General features: G+C 47.5%; 1 protein-coding gene across 3 annotated transcripts in view; it reads right to left on the bottom strand.

The window, feature by feature from the left end:
• Positions 1-23,546, bottom strand: part of FAM193B (family with sequence similarity 193 member B) — a 32,271-nt gene that overhangs the window by 1,185 nt on the left and 7,540 nt on the right. The window contains exons 1-9 of one of the 3 annotated variants that reach the window (XM_079964258.1): positions 11,116-11,241; positions 10,712-10,820; positions 10,391-10,607; positions 9,830-10,030; positions 8,864-9,260; positions 6,098-6,293; positions 5,410-5,646; positions 2,485-3,493; positions 1,096-1,171 (exon numbers count right to left, since the gene is read on the bottom strand). In XM_079964258.1, coding sequence (XP_079820384.1) covers positions 1,096-1,171; positions 2,485-3,493; positions 5,410-5,646; positions 6,098-6,293; positions 8,864-9,260; positions 9,830-10,030; positions 10,391-10,607; positions 10,712-10,747 — 2,369 coding nt within the window. In that variant the 5' untranslated portion in view covers positions 10,748-10,820; positions 11,116-11,241. Of the gene's footprint in view, positions 1-1,095; positions 1,172-2,484; positions 3,494-5,409; positions 5,647-6,097; positions 6,294-8,863; positions 9,261-9,829; positions 10,031-10,390; positions 10,608-10,711; positions 10,821-11,115; positions 11,356-23,546 lie in introns of those variants that run through there. The other 2 variants (XM_079964256.1, XM_079964257.1) reach the window with 2 other exon arrangements.

The following is a 23,546-nucleotide window of genomic DNA, read 5'->3' as shown; positions in this document are numbered from 1 at the left end:
TGACTTCAGCTCTCCTTCTGTTTTTCATCTAATCCAGATGCACTGGATATCCAGAACAGGTTTCTGGAGGCAGCAAGGAGTCAACTGAGGGCCAACAAACTGAAGTTCAATCCAAAAAAACCGAACTGCTGTTAGCAAAGGATATGCTAGCTCATGGACATGGTCTTCAATTTCTCTGGGATTGGGCTGAAATTCCCCCTGAAGAATTAACTTTGCAGCTTATGGGTGCTTTTAGATCCAGCTTTACCCATGGACACCCAAATGGCTCGAAATGCCTTTTACCACCATCAGTTGATATGCATGGAATTTCAATTTAATGGAAATATTAAGCAACAGCTTGACTTATAAAGGTCTCTAGCCCTGCCTAAATAGTAGGTTAAAATGCTGAGGTGGCACATCTCTCAAGACTCTGAAAGAGTGTAGTGGAAATGATGATCCCATTCTCTCACATAGATAAACTTGGCCTTGATCACTGCCATGAGAACAGCCTGCCCAATACACTCCTCCCCATAATACACTGAGTCAGGACTCCTCCTCTCTAACATGTTGATGGATGGCACCTCTTCTCACTACAATGTGGCACTGCAGGGCCCATGTTGTATTTACATCAAGACACCTCTGGAAATTTGTGAATGAAATAGAAAGACTGCCTGAGCTAATCTCATCCATATGTGGTTGAAATGGGGAACCATCTTCAGCTCAAGGGCCTCATTCCCTTCCGGGCAACCTTCTGGGCATCACGTACCAAATGTGGGTGGTGCCAGAGGCAAAAGTGGAGAAAGCAACAGAGGTGAAATTTGCCCCTGTACGATTTCTACACACATGCACACACCTCTCTCCTTCCTCCATGCAGGCAAGCAAGAGGCACTATCAATGTTCAAGGCACATTCCAGCAAGGCAAAAACACTCAGGGAGGGAGCAGGGAGGGATGTTGCCCCGGCAGAGGGTGTGTGTGGTGTGGCGAGTACCCCAAGGGAGTATCTGCATTTAGTTCCCAGACCTGAGTTTCACATCCCTGATGTATGGCATTGATTTATTTCTCGTCTGCAAGGCCCTGATCCCAGCACTCCACAGTTTATCGGGACCAAGTCTTACCTCTTGAAGTATTCCACTTCTCTGTCAGTCTCATCCATTTCCACGCCATCTAAGTCTTTGGGCAGGAACACATCATCTAACAAATCACAGCAGTGAAAAAGAAGAAGAAAGAGTTAGCTGAGCCCGAGAGCTGCTCACAGACAGCGACAGGCATCTCCTCCTTCCGTTCCAAACCAGGCACATGCCTCACACCACTGAAACATCACTAGCTGCCCAAGCCAGGAGACTCCCCTGCAGTGATGCTCAAGGTGCCCAAGTCCGCAACCACTGGCCCAAAGCAGAGAAAGCGAGATGTGTGACAAGAGTGTGACTACTCTACCCCAAGTTTGTGATGTACAGCAAGCACTGGTGGGGTAAAAATAAATTTCAGTGGGAACATAGGAAAGTGCAGTTAAAGGGTTTGCAAAATTCCACACTTCTGAGCTTGAGCTTGGCTCTATGAGAATCTCAGTTTTAATCAATGCCAACATGCTCTCATAATTGCAGGGAGAAGTCTGAAAATACATAGAGTTTTGAGCTGGGCCTTAGGGAGCTGAGCAGTCCACAAAAGCTGTCTCACCTTACCCACATTAAACCTTAGCCCTACATACCGCTGTTTTAACAGCCATGTCTCTCCTGCACCTTCACAACAGCTCACACTCAGGATACAGTATGGGGCCCCATCTGCACTATTCATTTAAAGCAGTATCATACCAGTTTAAATAGCCCTGGCTTCCCTGCAAAAATCCTGAGAACTGTAGCTTGTTATGGGTGTTGAGAGTTGTTAGGAGACCTCTATTCCCTGCACAGACCTACAATCTCCAGAGTTCCCTGGGAAGAGGCATTGATTGTTCAGCCTCTCTGGGAAGTGTAATTCTATGAGGAGAATTCTCCTAACAACTGTCAGAACCCTTAAACTACACTTCCCAGAATTCTTTGACTGTTTAAAGTGGTGTGATACTACTTTGAATGTATAATGCAAATGGGGTAGTCTCCCTGGTACTTTTGCAGTTTTTTAAAGTGTTCATCCAAAACATACCCAGATTCTAGGCTGTTATGCATGCCCTCAGGATGTACGCCAGTACCTGCCCTCTCACTAGCCTTCGTAACAGGACTGGCAGCTGTCATGCACTTGGTGGGCCTCACCAGTGTATAATGGGCCTCAGAAGCGCCAACGTCCTGAGTGCATAAGGAGCCCACCCCAATCTTAATGAGAAGCTGGGATAGCTCAGTCAGTAGAGCAGGAGACTCTTAATCTCAGGGTTATGGGTTCGAGCCCCACGTTGGGCAAAAGATCCCTGCATTGCAACAGATGGACCCTCATGGTCCCTTCCAACTCTCTATTTTTGTGAAAAAGCCAGAGAGCAGAAATAACAGCCCAAATACAGGAAAAGCCTTCCGCATACTCACCAATGGAAGGGCTCGCTTTCTCCATTTTGTTCCTACTCTTCTTGCCTTTGCCCTTTGGCTGGGGCAAGTCATCTGGCACAGTTGTATGGGGCAGATGCCGCTCGCCAGTCCCCAAGGAAACAGGCTCCTGCTCGGCCTGGTCGGTTCTGCCTTCCCCTCTCCGGCTCCTGCCCTCCGCGCTCTTCTCTTTGTCCACCTTAGAGCCGCCACAACCCCAGCCCTGCCCCTGCCGCAGCCCTCTGGCCCCATCGCCGTGCTCCACGCTGCTTCCTCTCGGGGCTTCAGGAGCCGTACCCTTCAGGGGGTTCTTCTGCCCCACCCCCTTGGAGCCGGAAGCCTCACTGCTCAAAGCGAGAGCCTCCCCTTTCTTGGCCGGGCAGCTCTGCCGCTTGCCCTTCCTCTGCTTCCCGGTGGCGGGTGCTTGCTCCTGCGGCTCCACTCCCCTGCCCGGGGTCGCCTCCTTGGACTCGTGGCCGGCCCCACTCTCCAGGGGAGAGTCTGTTGGCTTGGGGGACTGGACCCAGATCATGCGCGAGAGGTTGGGGACGGCGTTGAGTCGCTTCACCACACCGTTCTCACAAGCCGGGGGCGGTGGGGGCGGCACCTCGCCTGGGCTCTCCACCCATCGGGAGGCCACCTCGCTCCGCAGCAACGTGTGGTTGTGTGGCGTGCCCAGGCTAAGCGGAGACAGGTCGAGGTCGATCTCCTGCAGCTCCGAGGAGCCGTTGAGGTGGGAGAGCAGGTTCTTCTGCTCCAGCACGGCTGCCTTCTTTGGGAAGTCGTTGACGTCCAGGTTGAGGTCGTAGACATTGAAGCTGGCACGGATGGAGTCCTTGATGGTGTTCTTGATCTCCTGCAGTCGGCTGCTCAGGAAATTGTTCACTCGTTCCAGTTCTAGCTGGGGCCACTCCAGAAGCTTCTCTTCAGCCAGCTCCTGGTCCTGACCCGTAGGCGGGGTCCGGTCCACTCGCTTCTGGGCCTCCGCCTCCAGCTGGGCCTTCTCTTTCTCCTGAAAGTCCAGAAGTTAGCAACATGAACTCGAGTCATTCTAGTATTCCTACTGGCAACCGAGAAGAGGGACTGTGGTGAGGATGGCAGCCAAACTCCAGCTGGCTGGCTGAAGAGGCCCCTGCTTCTCAGCTGCCGACAGTAACTACTTCTATGCAGCTGCACGGGGACTACGGCAAACCACCGTGCACTTGGGAATTGGCACTGGGAACTGGCATACACAAAGCCTGTGCTATGGTAACAAACCTTAAGGAACAGATGCGCTGCCAGCAATTTCCCACAGCCATTTCCCTGTGTGTAAAAGCTCCAGAAAGGTTGCTACACCTCAGGCCCTAAACTTAGTTCATGTGGCGCTGGAGCATTTGGGGCGGGTGTGGGGCCGGAAGGTTGCAAGCAGAGAAACACAGTTACATTTTCACACTGCCTGCCCCAGCTCAGCAGCAACTGAAGAAGGCAAGAGAGAAAGACTGAAGGGGCCCATTTCACTGACCAGGCATCCTCAGTCAATAACTCAGCATGAGAGAGCCAGTGTGGCATGATGGTTAGGATCTGGGAGAGACCAGGGTTCAAATCCCCACTCGGCCATGAAGCTCTCGCTGGGTGGTGACCTTGGGCCAGTCATTGCCTTCTCTCAGCCTAACCTACCTCACAGGGTTGTTGTGGGGGTTAAATGAGGATGTGGGAGGACCATGTACATGCCACCTTGAGCTCCTTGGAGAATAAGGTGGAATATAATGTGATATAACAACAACAATTGTAGAAGCAACCATAATTCACTTCAACTTCTGACTAGTTTACACTGTGTGTGTGTGTGTGTGTGTGTGTGTGAATCAGGCGTGATAAAAAGTGCATGAGAATCTGAGGAGAGAGAGCTTAAATTCACCTCTTTCATCTCTCTGTGAAAGAGATCACATCTCCTGTTTGCAAAGGTAGTAGGGAAACTGAGTTCCTTGCAGATACATAGCAACTTGTGAATAACATGAAATGCCAGGCAAAACAGCATTACTGAAACATACTAAGTAGTCAAGGAGTGTTCGTACAGGTTAACAGCCAAGTCGGCACCCTTCAAGTAAACATCAATGAAGTGTTCTTGTAGCATACACAGCACAGGCTGTGCATGCAGAATGTTCCTGAAATGTCTATTTAAAAAGGTAACAAAGATGGGAAAGACATCAGCATAAGACTTTAGAAAACCACTGCAAGTCAGAGCAGTGACTGCAGGGCTAGGTGGACTAGTGGTCTGATTCTGCATAACACAGTTTCATATCTTCAGGAATTCCCCTATAGCATAGGCAAGCTCCAGAATGAATCCCTTCACAAAAGAACCCAAGCTAGCTGCTTGGCATGTTCACGTGTGAATATACTGGAGGGAGAGCCCTGTTTCATATGGCTCAGATCAGGCCCAGAGGTACTCACAACACTCATTAGCAATACTTAGATGAGGGTGAAACTGCAGTATCTATTTGCAAGAAAGAAAGAAAGAAAACAGCTTGTGATCTTATTATGCCACTATGCATTTTGGAGTCTGTAGCAATTATGAAAATATGTCAAAGGTCGACATGGGGAAGCGACAGATATTTGTCAAATAGTTCATCCTCCTTTCTGTTTAACTCTTTTATCTACAGTCATCTGCTCACCCAAATGCATACACAACTGGGGACTGAGGCATAACTGCCCCACTTCTATGAAGAAAGGACATGCTATAAAAATTCAGATTAGTTTCTAAGCAAGTTCTATCCCATTTCTATCCCTAGCTAGGGCCAAGATTTAAACCGTTCCCCCTAATCTATGGATTCATTCTATCAGGATTCTGAAATGATCCTTACCCTCTTCCCCTTCACATTCAATCTCCAAGAAGCTGTGGGCCAGCGTACGCTCTCTTTTGCACACTCATCCACGCACGCACACCCAGCCCACCTTCTTCTTCTGCTTGTGACGTGCACGCTTGGCAGCCTTGGCACTGTTCAGGGGCTTCGGCTCTGTGCTGTTGATGTAGTCCAGGAGCTCATCCACGTCCCGGTGATCGACCGCCGGCTCTCCCGAGCTGCTGCTGTGTCCCAGCTTTTGAGGGAGCTCCTCTTTTCTCTTGGTCAGCCGGGAGCGCAGCTTCTCCCGGATCTCGGCATAGTTCCGGCTCGTGGGGGCGGCCGGAGGCTGCGGATAGAGTTGGGCTATTGGTCTGCTGCGGGTGCAGGAGATGGTTACTGCTCTACAACTGCCACTGACAGAAACCATGTGCTTTCCTGCTCTCTCTCCCCTCTGCTAGGCCCACAGCTAGTTCCATCCATGTAACCACTGACACTACAGAGGCCCCAAAGCTGGAACAGCTGAGTGCAAGATGCAACAGCAGGGCTTTACTTCAGCAGCTCAGGACAGGAACGAGAGGAAATGACAGGGTTGAGAGAAGTGTGTGGAAGTCCAAGGCTAGAATACTGGGGTTTGGGGGTGGAGAGAGAAGCTAATCTCAAGGCTACCAAGGCCAAGAGAGATGAGCAATGATGCATGCCATGCGTGTGTTGTCAACATGGTGTTTTTCCAAGCCGCCCACATAGAAACAAGTCTGTGAGTGAAGGTCATGGATGCTGCTGACTCTGATTCTACTTACCGCGTTGTGGCCGAAGAACTCACAGTAGCAGCAGTCGCAGAACTTCCCATCTTTCTGGGTTGTGGAGGACGAGGTGCAGGAGCTGCGCTCAGAGCTGCTGTCCTCGTCCTCGCCAAGCCCCTCATCTGCCTCACAGGACTGTGGTGCATGGCAGCTTGTACCGTTGGGGAACTTGTGACCTTTGCAGGAAGGGTCCCTGCAAGAGGAAGGAAGAGCAGGCAGGTGAGAGGCAGGCCAGGCAGATGGGCTGAACTGGCCTCTAAGCTCGATTCAAATCACTGGTTTTGATCTACAAAGCCCTAGGTGGTCTGTGAGCAAAATGCCTGACCAGGTTCATCTGTACAGACCCTGTTCTATATGTCACTGCCTTCAAGAGGACCAGGCAGGTAGACTGTTAGAGAAAGGGGGTTTTCTGTTGTTGGAACACCCCATCTTTGGAGCTCACTCTCCAAAGGGGCTTTCACCTGGCACTGGAATGAAAGCAATCTTCTCTTCCCTGGGCATCCACTGACAGATGATGAATGTTTATGCAGTTTGCCTTTGGGGGAGGGAAGGTTTTAAAGCTGTTTACTGAGTCTATACTTATGTAGATTGTGTATCATACATATATAGCATATGTAAAATTACTCAGCCCTCAGTAATAAGCAGGTTTCATTATTACATCAAAAACAAACAAACAACAAAACCAATAACACAAAAAAAACCCCAGAACTATCACTGGGTATATTCTCCTGAAAATGTATAGTTTGGAATTCCAGTTATGGAATTCCAAATTTATTGTATTAAGCAACTGTTTTTGTCCTTCTTGGGATTATACTAGGTTAGTCCATTTAACCATGTACAATGTGTTCTAAAACTTATTCAGCCAATCTTTTATCTGTGGGCCTCATGTTTGCTTCCATTTATAAGTAACTTCTATTTTTTGAGGGGGTTTTTTCTTACAATCAAGTGAATTACATTCTGTGAAATAAAAAAAAAATCTGGTTGCAATAATGAAATATTTGACACCAGTTCTTGTTTCCGTTTAGGTACCAGACTAGGGGTTGTTGTTTTTTACTGTTTGCTTATTTTTTGGCTTGATGAGGGCTTATATATTTATTGTTGTGAGCCATCTTGGACACTTGCATGAAAACATGCAACACAAATGATTTAAGCAAACAAAACAAAATGCTTCATCCTCTCCTCAACCCTGCAGAGGCCTGAAGATTGAACTCGGGGGGGGGGGGGGTGCGCTGCGAGTGAAGGGGGGTTAAGCCTGAGAAAGCAGAAGGCTTTGAAAGTGCAGCATCAACACAGAAATTTGACCATTCTGATGCTGAAGTGCTGCACGGCTAAGAATTAAAAAGAGGCTGTAATATGGCTAAAAAATGGCAAATACAATGGAAAATAGGGATCAAACCCCACAGCGCTCCAGCACCCCCGTCTTCAGAGAAGGCCAATAATATTACTTTGCAACACTTAACAACAGGTTCTGAAATAACTTTTTCCTTCATGGCAAAATATTCATGAAAAAAGTTTCAACGGAATACAAAAGGCTTGTGGACTCTGTAGGATAGATCCATGAGTGGGAGAGATTCCCACCCACTCTCATTCACAACTCTTTCGTTCCAAAACTACATGGAGTTTGCATTCTAGTGTAACTTTTTTCATTTATATTTTTTTACGGAAAGAAAAATGTTATGCCAGCACTGACTCGTAACAGAGCAAGTGAAGCTCCAACAATGGCGGGATAGCTATGCCCAAAATAACATTATCCAGAGCTGGCACTTCTAAGAGCTTAAATAAAACCCTGCTTCATGTACTGGTCCCAGCAGGTTGGACAGGCCCTCTCTCCAAATGGTTCGTGGTAAGCATCACTAAAGCTAGACGAGCAAATGCTCAAGCCATCCCTACTGTAACAGCAATCCCCTCAGGCGCAGAAGTCACAGACTGCCTCTGGTTTCAATTTTTTAGGACAGGATTGAACACAAGCCTCCTTTGGGAGCTGGAGAGAACAGAGCAGGGAAAGAAGACCAAGTTGCCCATTCAGCTGCCTAGACAACACAGGTGAAAAGAGGGCTTCTCCAGAAGTCCTGTTAATTCAGCATTCACCTTCATTTGCTTGCACATAATATACAGGGCAATTAGGATCATCCTTATTTGTTTGCAGAGCAGTTACATGACAACGAGCAATTGTCCTGCATTCATCCTGAATTTGTTTGCAGGATGCCTACACATCCTCCCAATAATCACTCCTCCATCTCATACTTTTGACATTTTCCTGTCATTTCCAAGGCGCAAAACACCCACTTTTTTGAAGGTGGATCTACTACACTAACTAGTCCAGGATTTCCCAAACTTGGGTCCCCAGCTGTTGTTGGACTACAGCTCCCATGATCCCTGGCCAATGGTCCTGCTAGCTAGTGATGATGGGAGTTGTAGTCCAACAACAGCCAGGGACCCAAGTTTGAGAAACCTTGAACTAGACCAACAGAAAGCTTTAATCAACTTTAATTGTGCCATCCTGCAGTTCTGGTATGCACTTAAATCCCCCCCCCCAAAATAGTGACACTGTAGAGGTACCCCTAGTCTATCCACCTGCCTGGAGTTTCAAATGGTTCACTCACACTGAGCAGAGATAATGGTCCTTAGGCTGCTATCCTAAAATGCACGCCACATGTTCTACAGCCAATGGCAGCAAGGATGACTTCTGCCAAGTGGCAAATTACCCCAGGAAGGTGCTGGGCACATTCCTATCAGCAACCCTATGCCCAGGACTCCACTCACCTGTTGGTGCTGGGCAGTTGATGCGAGGCAGTCGGAGGACCCAAGGAGCCGCTGCAATGGCCGTTGCATGGATGAGTGCAGCCTACGGGAGGCGGTATCTTCAGCAGTGGCACATTGGCAGTTGGCAGGTGTGGGCTCTTGCAAGATCCAGTGGGAGGGGAGTCTGCTCCTGGCTTGGGCACTGGTGTGTGTGGGCTGAGGGCTGGCGCAGGGAAGGGGGCCGCCTGCGGTGAGGAGCTCAGGTGGACGTGAGGAGGGGAGCTGAAGGGCCCAGGGTGGGCAGGCATCTGCTTTGTCGGGAGGAGTGCCGGCGGCTGCGAGGGGAGGCCTGTGGGGCTGTTGGGTGGAGCAGTGAGGTCCACATGCCGGTGGTGCTCCGAGGAGTGGAAGGCCTCTCCTGCAGCCAGATGGAAAAGGGAGAGCTATTAGGTCCAATCCTGAACAGCAGACTTTTCACACACTACTACAAGGGGCAAAACATTCCACGGGTGCTAAGCTTCCCCACCATGGAGACCTCTGCACCACAAGGTTCTTGCCCAGAAGTATTGCCCCTCCCATAATACTTCCAAGGCTCTATGGCCATACACCCAGGCATGCCGCTCAAGCCAACCCAACCTGGTGATCATATTCTCAGCTAGAAGCTTCCCTGCAGCTGTGGTACTTTCCAAAGCACTTTCCAACATACCAGGGCTTGCAACATAACATGTTTCCTCAAAACATGCTAGGGTGTTTGGCCACACGTATGACATGTTTAATATTTTAAACCCACAGCTCTCAGAAGGGGAAAGGGGGCAAACCCTTGCCCTTTGGGGTTGTGCTAAGGTCTCACTCAGCCCAAGGATGGGCCCTAAGGGGCTGCCCCCAAGAGGAGGCAAGATTCCACAGTAGTGAGCCCAGCAATGTGGTGCCACTTTTTGCCCTGCGGATGTGGTCAGCTGGCCTTCCCCAGGCCCCGCCCATACAGACCTGGCGGGGTGGGTCTCCGGCACATGCTCTTGAACTGCTTGGGAAGAGTTTTGCAGAAGTCGAGTGAGGTAGGCAGAGGCGAGCCTGGGGTGCCGCTGGGAGCTGGGGAGAGCGCGTGGCTGTAAGGGCAGGCTTTGAGCCCACCTCCCACAGCAGGGGCCTGGCTGGCACACTCCGGAGGGAGGCCGGGGTGCTTGTCACCTGAAATGGAGTCAGAGATGGAGCTGGCTGCTCTCCAAGCCCCTCACTCACCTCCCCACTTGTGGCACCTCATCTGGGCCATGGAGATTGCAAAAGGCCTCTGGTGGTAAGCAGGGACCTTCATATAAAAAATTGCTCTCCCTCAGGAGAAGAGCAAGACAGGCTTGTGTATGGTCATCCCTTCTCTGACAAAATGTATTGATATAGGTTGCCAGATGCTAGCACTTCCTAACACAGTTAAGCAATTGCCACGCCCCCTCCCAACGACTACTGGCACAGCCTCCATAAAGAAGCTGTAGGGAGAACCCCGCATCTAGAAGGGAGAAGACCATCACTGGCCCAGGGGCAACATGAACTTACCTGGTACAACAGGTGTTCCCCCCAGGGAGCTCCCTTGAGCTGCCCCATTGGCATGCTGGGAGTTCCAGAGCCCCGAGAGCTTGTGTGCAGACAGGAAGGAGCTGGGGTCCCAGTCTCCTGAGTTCCCGTGGCACGAGGATGAAGATGACGAAGACGAAGAGGAGTGGGAGCCTGCCCCGCAGGACTGTGACTTGCAGGCCGTATGCGACAGCGAGACCTGGGAAGAGAACAGGCGGCTCAGACCACAAATCCAATGCAACACGTCTGCTTGGAAGGGTAAGCTCATGGCTGATCTGTGAGGAATAGTAACATTGGACTAACCTTTGCTCCAACCAATTCTTGTCCTGGACCCACCATGGCACTTGCCCAGGAGGACGCAGACTCTCGGTGAGGAGACAGGCTTGTCTAGTCTTACCTCTACTCTCATTCCCTTTCCCACCACCGCAAATGATGACAGTGACAAGAAAGAAAAGAGTCAAGGCCCTGTTGTTGTAGGCAATGCATTCACTCAAGCCAAAGCTGGCAAGTTCCACAGCCTAGAGCTGGGAGCAGTTAGGGTCCCAGAACATAATACAGCCATCCGAGAGTGGTCAAGGGTGTGCAGCTTGACCAATCCAGGAAGGCCTTTTATGTAGACTGCTTCACAGCAGTTAACCCTCCTTGACCCAAGAACATTTGTCCCGGAGTGAGTGATGACGTGCGTTCTGGTGGGGTTAAATGCTTACCGCCAGCGCCTGCTCCTGGACTGCCCTCCTTTCTTCCTCTTCCACGCTCTGCCTGCAGCTCTGGCAGATCCACAGAGGCATCTCTCCCAGCAGGTTCTGCACCAGCGTCGGTACAAAATCCGGAGGCAGCCGCTCGCCTGGAGATATCAGCCCATTGTGGGATGGTCCTCCCCAATCTTTACGCTCCCGGTGGCACAGCAAGCAGCACGTCTGCACCGACTGGTTGGAGGTGGGCAGCACCTGCAGCAGGGCAGACACACAGAAAGCGAGGGTTGCTCACGGGGAACACGAGCTTGGGGAGCACTGGGCCATGTGCTATGACGACAGGATATGCTTAGGAAAATCCCCAAATCCGGATTAGGGCAATACCTTTTGTCATGTCATGGCTTTCCCACAGAGCTCTTGCAAACCTGTGGGCAAACAGGCCATCCAGACAGCCGGCAGCTGGATGCTCCCAGAAAAGATTTTCTAGTGCTTCCTGCCTAACTCTGCTATTAGTACAATACTGTTCACACTAAGCGACCTCAGAACTAAGCACACCAGCAGAGTGGCAGATCCAGGGCAGGAGGAGAGGGAATGAACAGTCTGTGATGGCAGAAGGGTGTGTGTTTCTGTGTGAGAGCCACAAAGGTGCCTGATTTGTATCCCAGTCCTCTCTGTCCCTTTTATTCTCCCACCCGCAGTTGTCCCCCAGCTCACAACTCCTGCCTCAGCACAGGACGCTGCTTCCCCCACCCAATGCTTCCAGCACTATCCCAAAGCCCTCTGGGCCCAGAAGACAGGCAGCCTGCTCCCCCTTGCTCCTGTGCAGCTGAAGACGGAGGAACAGCTGCAACACGTAAGGCAGAAACCTTCTCCTGGCTGCTCCTTTCATTCTTCCCACACAAGGCCTTCAGCTTCCTGTCTGGCTCCGGGGCGGAAGCCAGGCGACAAATTGGCCTCGGCACTGCTTAGAGATGGTGACAGGCATGAAGGGTTAGGGGCAGGGTCGCATTGTTTCCCCACCGACTGAGGAGCCCGGGACAATGGGCCGTGCATCTGACTGCTGCTGCAAAGCAGATGGTCGTTCTCAGACTCAAGGTGAGACAAAGCCCAAAGGGGCAAAGGGTGCAGCACGAGGAGGAGACAGAAGGAGAACCGGCCTTCCCTTCTCACAATCACCGCAGGAACAGGTGTGCTCGGGGGCAGGGGTGACGGAGGAAAGTGACAAAGGAGTAGTTCCACAGCAGGATGTGGGCTGGCAGCCTCAGAGCATGCCCAGAAAATCAGACACACCCCTGAGGGGGAGAGTCCAATCAGCAACAACTTGTCAGCGTATGTGAGAGAATATTAATTACCAATCCCATGGCTCTACTTTTTCTGCATTCTTTCATCATAAAACCAGAAAATGCTATTCATCAGAATGAAGACAAATTATCTTATCAGGAGGAAATCTGGCACTGGAAATCTAAGAATGCCAATGTGTGATAGCAGTTTAATTGTGTCCTGTTTTTGCACACCCCTTTTCTCAAAACATACCTAGAAATTTCCCCTTTCACGTAAGCGAGAAAACCAAATTGCTGTTTTGGTGAAAGTCTGTTAAGTATTCCTAAAGTTATGACAGTTCAAAGTTCCCGTTTTAAATAAACAATTTAACTAAGGGCAAGTATGACAAAATAGATCTGTTGGGCAGACTGAAGTTCCTCCGGTTGAACCTGCTTCCCCAAAGGAAAAGGGTTGCTGCCAGAGGGAACAGGTTGGAGCAGTGTGCATTTCTAGCTGCTCTGCGTGTGACATTGTGCTGCTGTGCATGTTCAAAAGTGGTGTGCTGCTTGTGCAATGGGCTACTGCATCTGTTTGTTTGTTTGTGCATGCCTGCATATGGCATACCCTTGCACATGCCTACCCATGGCATGCTCCTGCTTATTCCTGTGAGTGGTGTGTTGCTATGAAAGTTTCATTATTACGTGCTCCAGCAGATATGTGCATGTGTGTGTGTATATCAAGAGAAAAGGTGCCCCAACTCCATTAGACTGCACGCCTGGAGCTTAGATCACAGCCCCCACCCCTTCCATTCTGCTGGTAGAAGCCCAGTGGTTCCTTCACCTTTGATCTTCTCTCTCCCACTCACTTTGGATTGCTTTGTAAGTCTTTAGAATTCAGAAGAGCAAAGCAAAAGTGCAAGTCTGATATCCTGATCAGTTTTGATAGCTACTCTGCAGGTTTTGCTTTCAGTTCAACATGTACAGTTTGTACTTTACAGCAGTGTTTCCCAACCTTGGGCCTCCAGCTGTTTTTGGACTACAACTCCCATCATCCCTAGCTAGCAAGACCAGTGGTCAGGGATGATGGGAATTGTAGTTCAAAAAACAGCTGGAGGCCCAAGGTTGGGAAACACTGCTTTACAGCTTAAGGTAAGCAAATCAAAAGTTTAGGGTTATATCCAACTAAATCATTACATGCATGGAATGACTTCTGCAAGTGAACTGGAACTTCTCCTCTACTCTCCTCCAAATCTGCGCTGGAAAGTTGGAGGGAAGAACCAGAACCGATTTAGGGACTGACAGTCGGGGGTGGGAAGAAGGGGGGGGGATTTCATTGTCTTTACCAAATCTGTTCTGCTTGCACATTGATTTTGTTGGATACAAACCTTAGAATGTAAAAGTATATATCTAACTAAAGACCAGCTTCCCAGCTTCAGAGTTCTCCCAACCGATATAAATAGAGGATTTGGGATGAAAAACCAAGGTAAAATTTGTGTGCACAGACACTAAGTTGTAAATGGGCACAGCGTATAGATCAGACTGTGCTTACCTATGTTTTAGACTGCAGCTCCCATCAACTTCAGCCAGTCACTGTCCAAAACATCTGGAAGGCATTGGGTTGGCAAAGGCTAAGGCAATACATAGGTTTTTACCACTTCCATGGCAGAGAAGCTAAGGCTGTTGCCTTAACTTACTGTTTCCATGCTTTTTGGTGCCTGAGTGAATTCATAAATGCTTTAACTCTTCTCTCAAATGAGTGTTGTTGTTTTTAATCCTAGAATATGCACCTATCACTGGCAATCATCAGATGTTGATTTCACCTCCTAAATTAAACACTGCAAGGCAGACAAACATCTCCTTAAAACACACTCATCTTTGTTCCCTAGGCAAGCCTCTTCTCACCACACCTTTGTTCCCTGGAAATCCCTATCAAGGAGTGAGGTTCTCAAAAGGAGGACTGACACAGCAAGAGACAGATTCAGAACACAGGACTCCAATCCTTGTTATGCCTGTTTGGAAATTCCAAACTTTCTGGAACAAATTTCAATATTGTTGATGGAAGTAGTAACTCCTTGGGTATAAGAAGCAGCACTCGTTATTTCCACAACTCCTGATGTCACTTAGAGCAAATGCAAACAAAGGTCTTTACTTTCAGCTATCCAACCCACACCGTAATGAAAAATATATCTACTGCTTAAGCAGTATCTATTACCAGGATCCCTGAAATGTATCCATTTCGCCTGTTGCTGCTGCTCCTGGACTTAGCAAACACGTCCCCAAGTTTGTCATAAGCTCCCTACCACCACATCTACTTCACACACCTACAGCAACCCTCACCAGGGCCAGCCCTGCAATGAGGCAGAGAGAGGCAACTGCCTCAGGCAGCAGATACTGAGGTACAGGGAGTGGGCAGAGCTGTGTGTGCCATGTGGCCCATCCTGCTAGCCTGCTGCCCTCAAGTTCAGTGGAAGATCCTGTTCATCAGCATTGGAGTAAATTTCAAATGCCAGTCCAATTGGCTTCTGTATGTTCCTTGGAGCTGGGGCATAGTTTAGGGGGTTTTGTTGGTTGTTCTTTTCTGCTGTTGTTGTTACCTTCTTGTATCTTATATTTTGTATCTTATGATTTATGTGTAAATTGTTCAAATTGGTTGTGAACTTCTTGACATTTTGTTTATTATTTAGGATTACTTGTATTACATTTGTAGTTATGTCATTTTTAAAATAAATTGTAAGCCACCTTGAGCATGGTTTTAACCTTGGAAAGGTGGAATATGAATAAAATGACTGACTGACTGACTGACTGGTTGGTTGGGGGAGGGCACCAGCTGGTCCTCCGTCTCAGGCAGCAAAATGTCTTGAGCCAGCCCTGACCCTCACCTATCCCTGCTTCAGCTTCCAGCCACAAGTGCCACAACCATGATAGTTCTACAAACTTAAGTAGGCCTTCCTAAAGAAGCAAGAGCTTCTCTCTCATCCTATCCAGCCTTCATTTTGAGTGCTGAGGTTGAGTTAGGAGGTATTGCCCTCTCATTCCTTGCTTCCTTCTGATCAGTAGTCTACAGGCAAGCGTGTGAGTGCCCTTCCTTTTTTTCCTCTTTTGCCCACTGGCAATACTTTACACCCATCCAGCAGTGTCCTCCACCCACTGGCGGAGGAAGGGGAGTGCGAGGGGAGCACCCCGCCCCAGCAGTGCAATCCCGGCAGCCCCGCCCCGTCTGCTCTCTGCCCCGCTCCCCGGTGCCAGAGCATGAAGCTCCGCCACTGCCTCCACCCTCATTTTAGTGAACATGCTGCTCTGTCAAAACACGCTGGGAGCCTACGTGGCCCTGCCCCATCATGTCAATTTAACTCAGGGATGGGGAACATGTGGACCTCCAAATAATGTTGCACTCCAACTCTAGAGAGCGACAGATTCCTCACTCCTGAATTCTAAACATTATGCCTCTTCTGAGGTTTCGGATGAGAACATTACCAGCCAAACATTTATCTCTTTGTTTTGTCTTGCGTCTGATCCAGATATGAACTGTCTGGTGCAGATTAATTCTCCTGCAGGGCTATTCCACATAGGAAGTCACTTGTTTAAAAAGAGTCCCCGCATGAAAATTGCACCCTATGTCAAAAATGCATCACCTTGAGCAAATACTGACTCCTGAGTTTCCTCATCGTGGTGGCAGAGGTCGCGTGAAATATATGTAGGTAGAAAGTTCTCTTAAGTATGGGAAACCCATGCTGTGTGCAGACATACTTCAAAATCAGGGCAAGCTGCTCGTTTCCACATGGCTTGAACCACCCCTTTGCAACCCTTTCGACATGCATTTACCAGTGAATTCAGTTCTGATTGACTACTCCATTTTGACCTCTTCCCATTTCGGGCAGGCAGCCTGCCTTTTAATTTTTTTTTTTAAAAAAACTATAGCTTAACTATGTCCGGTCACTTGAATGCTTACTCAGAGCCCAATCTGAATAAAAACAATCAATTCCTTATTTATTTATTTATTTATTCTATTCATTTTGGGGTTTTTTTAAAAAAAGAAAACTGGAGGGTGAATGAAAGAAATGGCAGTGCTATCATAGGAATCAGTCAATCAATCTCCGTGGCCAGCTTCTGCAGAAACAGGTTAAGCTGGTCTCCCAGAGATGGATCTTGAAGAGAAGTCTGTATGTAAGGCACAATACATTAAGAGTCATTCAAAAGTAAAACTCTCAAGCTCTGAGGAAGAAAGCAGGGTCCTGTCCACCAGCCTGCAGCCATCACTGGCTGGACAAATGGCAGGCATTTAAAGAGTCACTACACATAGTATGTACAGAGGTAGAACTACCTCAGATGACCGGGAATTCTGAGTCACTCTCTTTTCACATGTATAGAAGACTTGAGTAGTGGGGCAGGCCACCTTTTGGACACACCAGCAGGGGAGGTGTAACCCACATAGCCCTGTGACCCCCCTCATGCATTCTTTGTATGAATGAGTTGTTTGACCCCCTCCACAGTGAGTGCTCTTTCCCTGCAAGCTCGCCACAAAGGTCACATACATCTGGACACAACCCCAGAATCAAATCATAGAATCATAGAGTTGGAAGAGACCACAAGGGCCATCGAGTCCAACCCCCTGCCAAGCAGCAAACACCATCAGAGCACTCCTGACATATGGTTGTCAAGCCTCTGCTTAAAGACCTCCAAAGAAGGAGACTCCACCACACTCCTTGGCAGCAAATTCCACTGTCGAACAGCTCTTACTGTCAGGAAGTTCTTCCTAATGTTTAGGTGGAATCTTCTTTCTTGTAGTTTGGAGGCACTGCTCCGTGTCCGCTTCTCTGGAGCAGCAGAAAACAACCTTTCTCCCTCCTCTATGTGACATCCTTTTATATATTTGAACATGGCTATCATATCACCCCTTAACCTCCTCTTCTCCAAGCTAAACATGCCCAGCTCCCTTAGCCGTTCCTCATAAGGCATCGTTTCCAGGCCTTTGACCATTTTGGTTGCCCTCCTCTGGACATGTTGCAGTTTGTCAGTGTCCTTCTTGAACTGTGGTGCCCAGAACTGGACACAGTACTCCAGGTGAGGTCTGACCAGAGCAGAATACAGTGCTCATCTGACTGGACATATTCTCCAACAGCCTTGTGCACCTTAGAGATTTGCTGAGGGCAGAAAGGGATAGTGGCATGTTTAAGAACTATGGTCTATGGATCAGACTTCAGATATTTAATCCATATTTCTTAAGGCATGTGGGAAATGCCACAGTGGTAGATCTTCTTTATTGCTAATAGGAGGTTTGAAAGCTGACCTCGCTGTGACTGACACCACACTCCAGGATATGAATCACTAACAAAAGCCCACTAAGGTCATGCTCATCCTGCAGATTGTAGGCTAAGCAGCATGTGCCCTGCATTGTCAGAGAAGACAAGTTTCTTGTTCTGTTAAGCAGTCATCTCTGCTCCTATTCCCCTGAAAAGCTGACTTGTCAGTGCCAATGGCTTGGCTACTTGCTTCCACACTAGACCAGTTCAACCTGTCTAAATGAAGTGATACCGTATATTTAACTACCATGCACAATTTGCTGTTGGAGGGGCAAATTGGTGGAGGGGACCCTATCACTGAAACCCTGGAAAGCTACTGCAAGTCTCTGTAGACAATACTGAGAGATGAACCAATAGGCCAAGTCAGAAAAAGGCAGTTTCATATGTTACTAATCACATCAAAGAGTAGGGAAGACAAGATTTACTCATGCTGAAAACAATCACAAACAATTTTATTTATTTTTTACTAATTAGGTTGATCTACAAGTGTCTCTCTTTCAGGCCATGCATTAAATGCTATCGCAGCATGCTACTGTTTCAGTTTGATAATGGTATTACCAGGAATACGAGAGGCTAAAGGTGGGGTTCAACTGAGTCTTGCTAGTGGAAGCCTGTGCAAGGACTTCCACTAGCACAATGCCTTTCTCACTTTCCCAAGCCCCAAAATTGGATGGGGGGGTTCTGGAGAACCCCCAGTACAGCACACAAGGGGAGCAGAGGAAGAAATCCAGAGAAGGAACCCAGGAATCTTTCCTGTTCCTGCTCCAGACATTTTTAGTCAACAACTACCATGCTGCTGTCCAATATCATATGCAGTACTATATACAAGTATTTAGAAGACCCACTGAGTTCAATGGAGCTTACTCCCATGTACGTGTGCATAAGATTGCAAGCTCACTAATACTAATCTAGGTTTAAAATTTCATCTACAACGTATTAACCTCTAGACCAGCCTTTCTCAACCTTGGGTCGCCATATGTTGTTGGACTACAACTCCCATCATCCCTGACCACTGGTCCTGCTAGCTAGGGGTGATGGGAGCTGTAGTCCTACAACATATGGTGACCCAAGGTTGTGAAAGGCTGCTCTAGACCAGTAGTGGAGAACCTCTGGTCTGCAAGCACTAATTAGGCCTGACAGGGTTTCTAGTTTGGCTTGTGAGGCAGTTTTCCCCAAACCACACCCACCTAACATCATATATGACATCAGTTGTGGGCCAGGTAAAACCTCAACAGCTAATGAACAATCTGGAACTTAAAGGGTGCTCCCAATTGTGCCTTGGTAAGCAAGGCTTGCTGACAGTACTGACCCACGAATGCCATTGAATTTTTCCATTCGCAGGCATCACTTTGATTCAAACCACACATGGAAACAGACTTCAAAGAGGCTTGCTGTAACCACTGAGCAGCTAATCCGGGCAATGGGGTGAGCTCCCGTTGCTCTGTCCCAGCTCCTGCCTACCTAGCAGTTTGAAAGCACAAGAGTGCAAGTAGCTAAATAGATACTGCTGCAGCGGGAAGGTAAACGGTGTTTCCATGCGCTCTGGTTTCCGTCACGGTGTTCCGTTGCGCCAGAAGCGGTTTAGTCATGCTGGCCACATGACCCGGAAAGCTGTCTGTGGACAAACACCGGCTCCCACAGCCTGAAAGCGAGATGAGCGCTGCAACCCCAGTCACCTTTGACTGGACTTAACTGTCCAGGGGTCCTTTACCTTTACCTTGACATTTGGCAGCCATATTCACCTGTCAAAGCTGGGTCACGGGGTGAGGGAGGTAAAGATCAGGCCTGTCAGCCAGATCTAATTCCCTGCCCCTGCTCCAGATGTTTGAAGCATAATTCCCATCACACCCCAACCAGAATGACTAATCATCAGGGATGATAGGAGTTGCAGTCCAAAAATCTGGGGGCCACCAGTCTGAGTGAGGCTGCACTAACAAGATCTTTGACTTAAAGTCCACACACATTACCTCAAACTTTCTGGCAAGAGCTTCTGCAAAGGATTCCAACCCTACCTGCACCATGTGGCACATTAAGGGTTGAGCAATATGATATAGCTACCTTGGAATGACCTGGCCTACTCTGAGGCAGGCCTCCAATTTACAATGTGACAGCTAGAAAAATAACCAGAGTGTAAAGCTACCCACAAACATTTTTAACAGGGAATCAAGGCAACCCTAAGGGAAGCGCTTTTATGAAAACATCACACACCTACAACAACTACAGTATCGTGATACCACTATAGAAACACTATAAAACTTGTTTGGTTTGGGACTGCTAAGTTTTACCTGAACAACGTATGAAAAGGAGATGCCCTCCGCGATAAGGAGAACCACATTTGTAAAGACACACCTTGACTTATTTTTACCAGCTTTAAAGTTAAAACAGAAAAGAAGTATTTCCAAAAATGTTAGGGGAGGGGGAGAAGCACTTTCAGAAAACTACAGCAAGGAAAAGTGTTTAAGAGAAAATAATCCACGCAATCATTAGTTAACACATTTCCCCATAACATACCAAACTAATTGGACCATATAAAAACCCCAACCCCAACCAGGAAGTGTTGTATTTATAGTTTCAATTCCACCCACTCCTTGGTCATGCATCCAACCAGCAAACAATTACACTACTGAGCATGCGTAGTAGATCCTCAGGTGCTTTATAAGGGAAACAGACAGACATCTTTTAGGATAATACTGAAGGGAAAAACAGAGGGTGGGTGCTTTCTGATTGGCTGAATGGTAACACCACTACCACCCTCCCCATAGTTTCAAATTTTGGATGTTTCTGTGATTCCCCTCTGTCTACTATGAGGCTTCTTAACTAGAAAATGGCTCAAACAAATGTAGTTCTAAGCGTACCCAGACTATAGCATGTTCCAGCCTATGCTGTTCTTCCTGCTAACATTCAGGACTATATTAAGCAGGCGAGTCCCTAGAGAATCCTCTTCAGGTAATTGGAGAGTGAAAGTGTGCTGAATAACACAGGTAGTTCTGACTTCTGTTTTTAGATATACATTTCCTATAGGCTTCAAAATTAAATTTTCCTTGTGTGCTCACAGCTAGTAACTGAAATCTTCTTGTACTGTGGTCATCTTGGTTAGTATATTTTTATATTCAGATGTGCTACCCCAGGGAGCCTTGGTTGACTAGGAAGGGACTCGTTTTCCCAGAGAGGAGGGACTTTCTTGTTGGAAGAGTCACTTGTTCAAGATGAGATACATAAGCTGCATCTCATCTTCCCATTTCTTAAAGCCGGAACTAACTGTGATTCCCCTCCTCACCTGCAGATATCCTATTAGAAGCTCTCTTTTAAAGTCACTTCTGTGAGTCCAGCGCTGCCCTCTAAGACATATAGATGATTTATTTGCTCTTTGAAAAATGAGGAACTGAAAAGAGGGGTGAGGGCTTATGGTAAACTCCATGATAGAAAACTATCTGTTTGAATTAGGGCAACAACTTTTAAATCTATAAATCAATTGCCCAAACCTTTAGCCACTTTAATGAAGGGAAAGTTTTAATTGGTAGGGCTATGATTTAAAAGCAAGTTTGGCATTTGGGTTCCAATGTATAGTGAGGAAATAAATGGTAGGATATTTTGCATGGCAAGGTCTCAAAAAAGCAGTTCTGTTGCAGTTTTAGTAATATGCAAATTGGTGTAAATGTAAGTTGTTAAACAGCAGACACACCAAATTCATTTTGGTTTAGCTGACAGCTCTAAACAGAACAGTGAAAGTAACTGTAGAAACAGAAGTTGATACAGCAGATAACCTCCCTACACAATTAATTATTTGATTTTTAAAAAATGTTGTAGCTTTTATTGTGATGTCTTGAAGAGCTCTTGCCTGGAAGCAGAGTATACGTTTTCAAAAAACAGGAGCAAAGCCTACCTTCTTATACCACGGAACAATATCTATCTGTTTGGGTCAGAGCAATAGGCACACAGGCAACTGCTGTTATATAATGTCTAAATATTGGGATGGTGATGGTTGTGTGTTTTTAAAAATCTGACCAACTGACTCTCAAGCTGGTGGGTGGCTTGCTGCTGAAGTAGGTAAGTTTTTTGCCTTTATTTGAGCATAGTGTATGGAATGCCTAAACAGAGGATAAGAGTTAGATGCAGGAAGAAATCCAGCTTGTATTTAACAAATAATATGTCCCAGTCCTGCTGTGTAATATCCAAGCAGTCCAAACATAGATAACAAATCAGCACTCACTGGTTTGTTCCCAATGCCACTATTCAAGTCTCTCCCTTTTTGGCTCTCTGTCCCTAAACTGCTCTCTTGGTACCCTCTCAAAGCAAGGACTAACTTGGGAGTAGGGAGGAAGGAACATCCTATAAAAGCTCCCTTTTGGGAGAATGCTTGTAACCTTGCCTTGCCGCTGAAATGATAACTAATGAAGCTTACTAGTATCTTGCTGCACACCTTTTTGCAAAAGGACCTCTGAAACAAGTGAGCAATCAACAGATTTTTTTTTAAAGAGAAATGAATGGGAGTAATGTAAAGACCAAAAGGCTAAGAGGCATGGCCAAACTTGGCCCTCCAGCTGTTTTGGGACTACAACTCCCATCATCCCTAGCTAACAGGACCAGTGGTCAGGGATGATGGGAACTGTAGTCCCAAAACAGCTGGAGGACCAAGTTTGGCCATGCCTGGGCTAAGACCTTGCTATGGAATGTTTAGTGTAGACAGAGAAGAGATATTTGTACTGATTCTGAAGGCTGGGTCATTTCTTCCAACCTAGGCTTCAGTCCAGAAGTGTGAGAGGCTCCCTTTCAGCTGGTATATCAACTGAGGACCTGAGCTGTGCCTTTCAAAACACTCCCACAGCTTTCAGAAGCATCTTGGTATCTGAGCTGCTGATACTTGTACATGCATATCTGAGCTAGTCCCCCTTCTAGGAATTCTTGCACCTGACCTGCTCTTTGAAACTGAATTTAGAAAGTAGTTTAGAAGTTTGGCTCTGCCCCAACTCCCTTCCGGTGCATTAAAAGGCTACTGCCTGTGGCCGTTTAATCTGAGAAGAGAAAATGTTGGGCACAGTCTCTCAATGCTAAAGAGCAAGTGTGTTCTGGCAACTGGGCAGAAGGAGAGACGCATCCATGTACAGTATCTTACTCTGCAACTTTGCTACTCAGCTCCTAAGTACACATGGCCTACTGATGTAAGGGAGTTGACCACATGCATATGGGAAGGGAAAGCAGAGGTGTCTACTCTTCTTAACCCTCAGCCTCCTCACCTCAAACTACAACTTCTGGATACAGCAGTTTATTGATGTTGTCTGCATGCAGCACTGGGAGCACTAACTTTTTCCAGTAGTCAGGAGTGTCAGTAAAGATGGTAGTAAGGATTTTGACTTATCCCTGTCACCGCCTCTCAGCTGCTCAGCAGCTAAGTCAGCAGCATGCCATCATCTCATTGCAGCCTAGACAAGCAGAGGTGGCAGCAGAATGGCCTGATCCTTCCTCACACACGCTCCCGAGGTGAGCATGCATCAAAACCCTTTCTTGTCCTTGCCAAGGAAATCTACTAGTACAGAGGTTTGCAAAAAAATTTCTCTGGGCCACAATGAATTTTTTACTGATAAGAAATACATTAGAAAACAAAAAGAAACAACTCCTAGAAATGCTTGATTTATAACACAGAACACAACTACTTTATAATATGAAAAGAAGAAATCTGGAAAGTATATAAAACAATGCAGCTACATATTCCACGGTTTAAAAATCGGGGGGGGGGGTATGCTATACTACACTGAAATGTTTGAACGTTTCTTTGATTGTCCTTGAATCTTCCCACCACACTTGCCATCCTCTCCTGCCACACCCTTTGAGAACCACCGCACTAGTACCAAAGTACCAACTATTTTACTAGAAAAAGAGGTGCCTAAAC

This window comes from Podarcis cretensis (assembly GCF_951804945.1).
Source record: "Podarcis cretensis genome assembly, chromosome: 2".
NCBI classification, from domain to species: Eukaryota; Metazoa; Chordata; class Lepidosauria; order Squamata; family Lacertidae; genus Podarcis; species Podarcis cretensis.
Note: the sequence above shows the minus strand (reverse complement) of the source record. Positions and strands in the feature narration are given on the sequence as shown.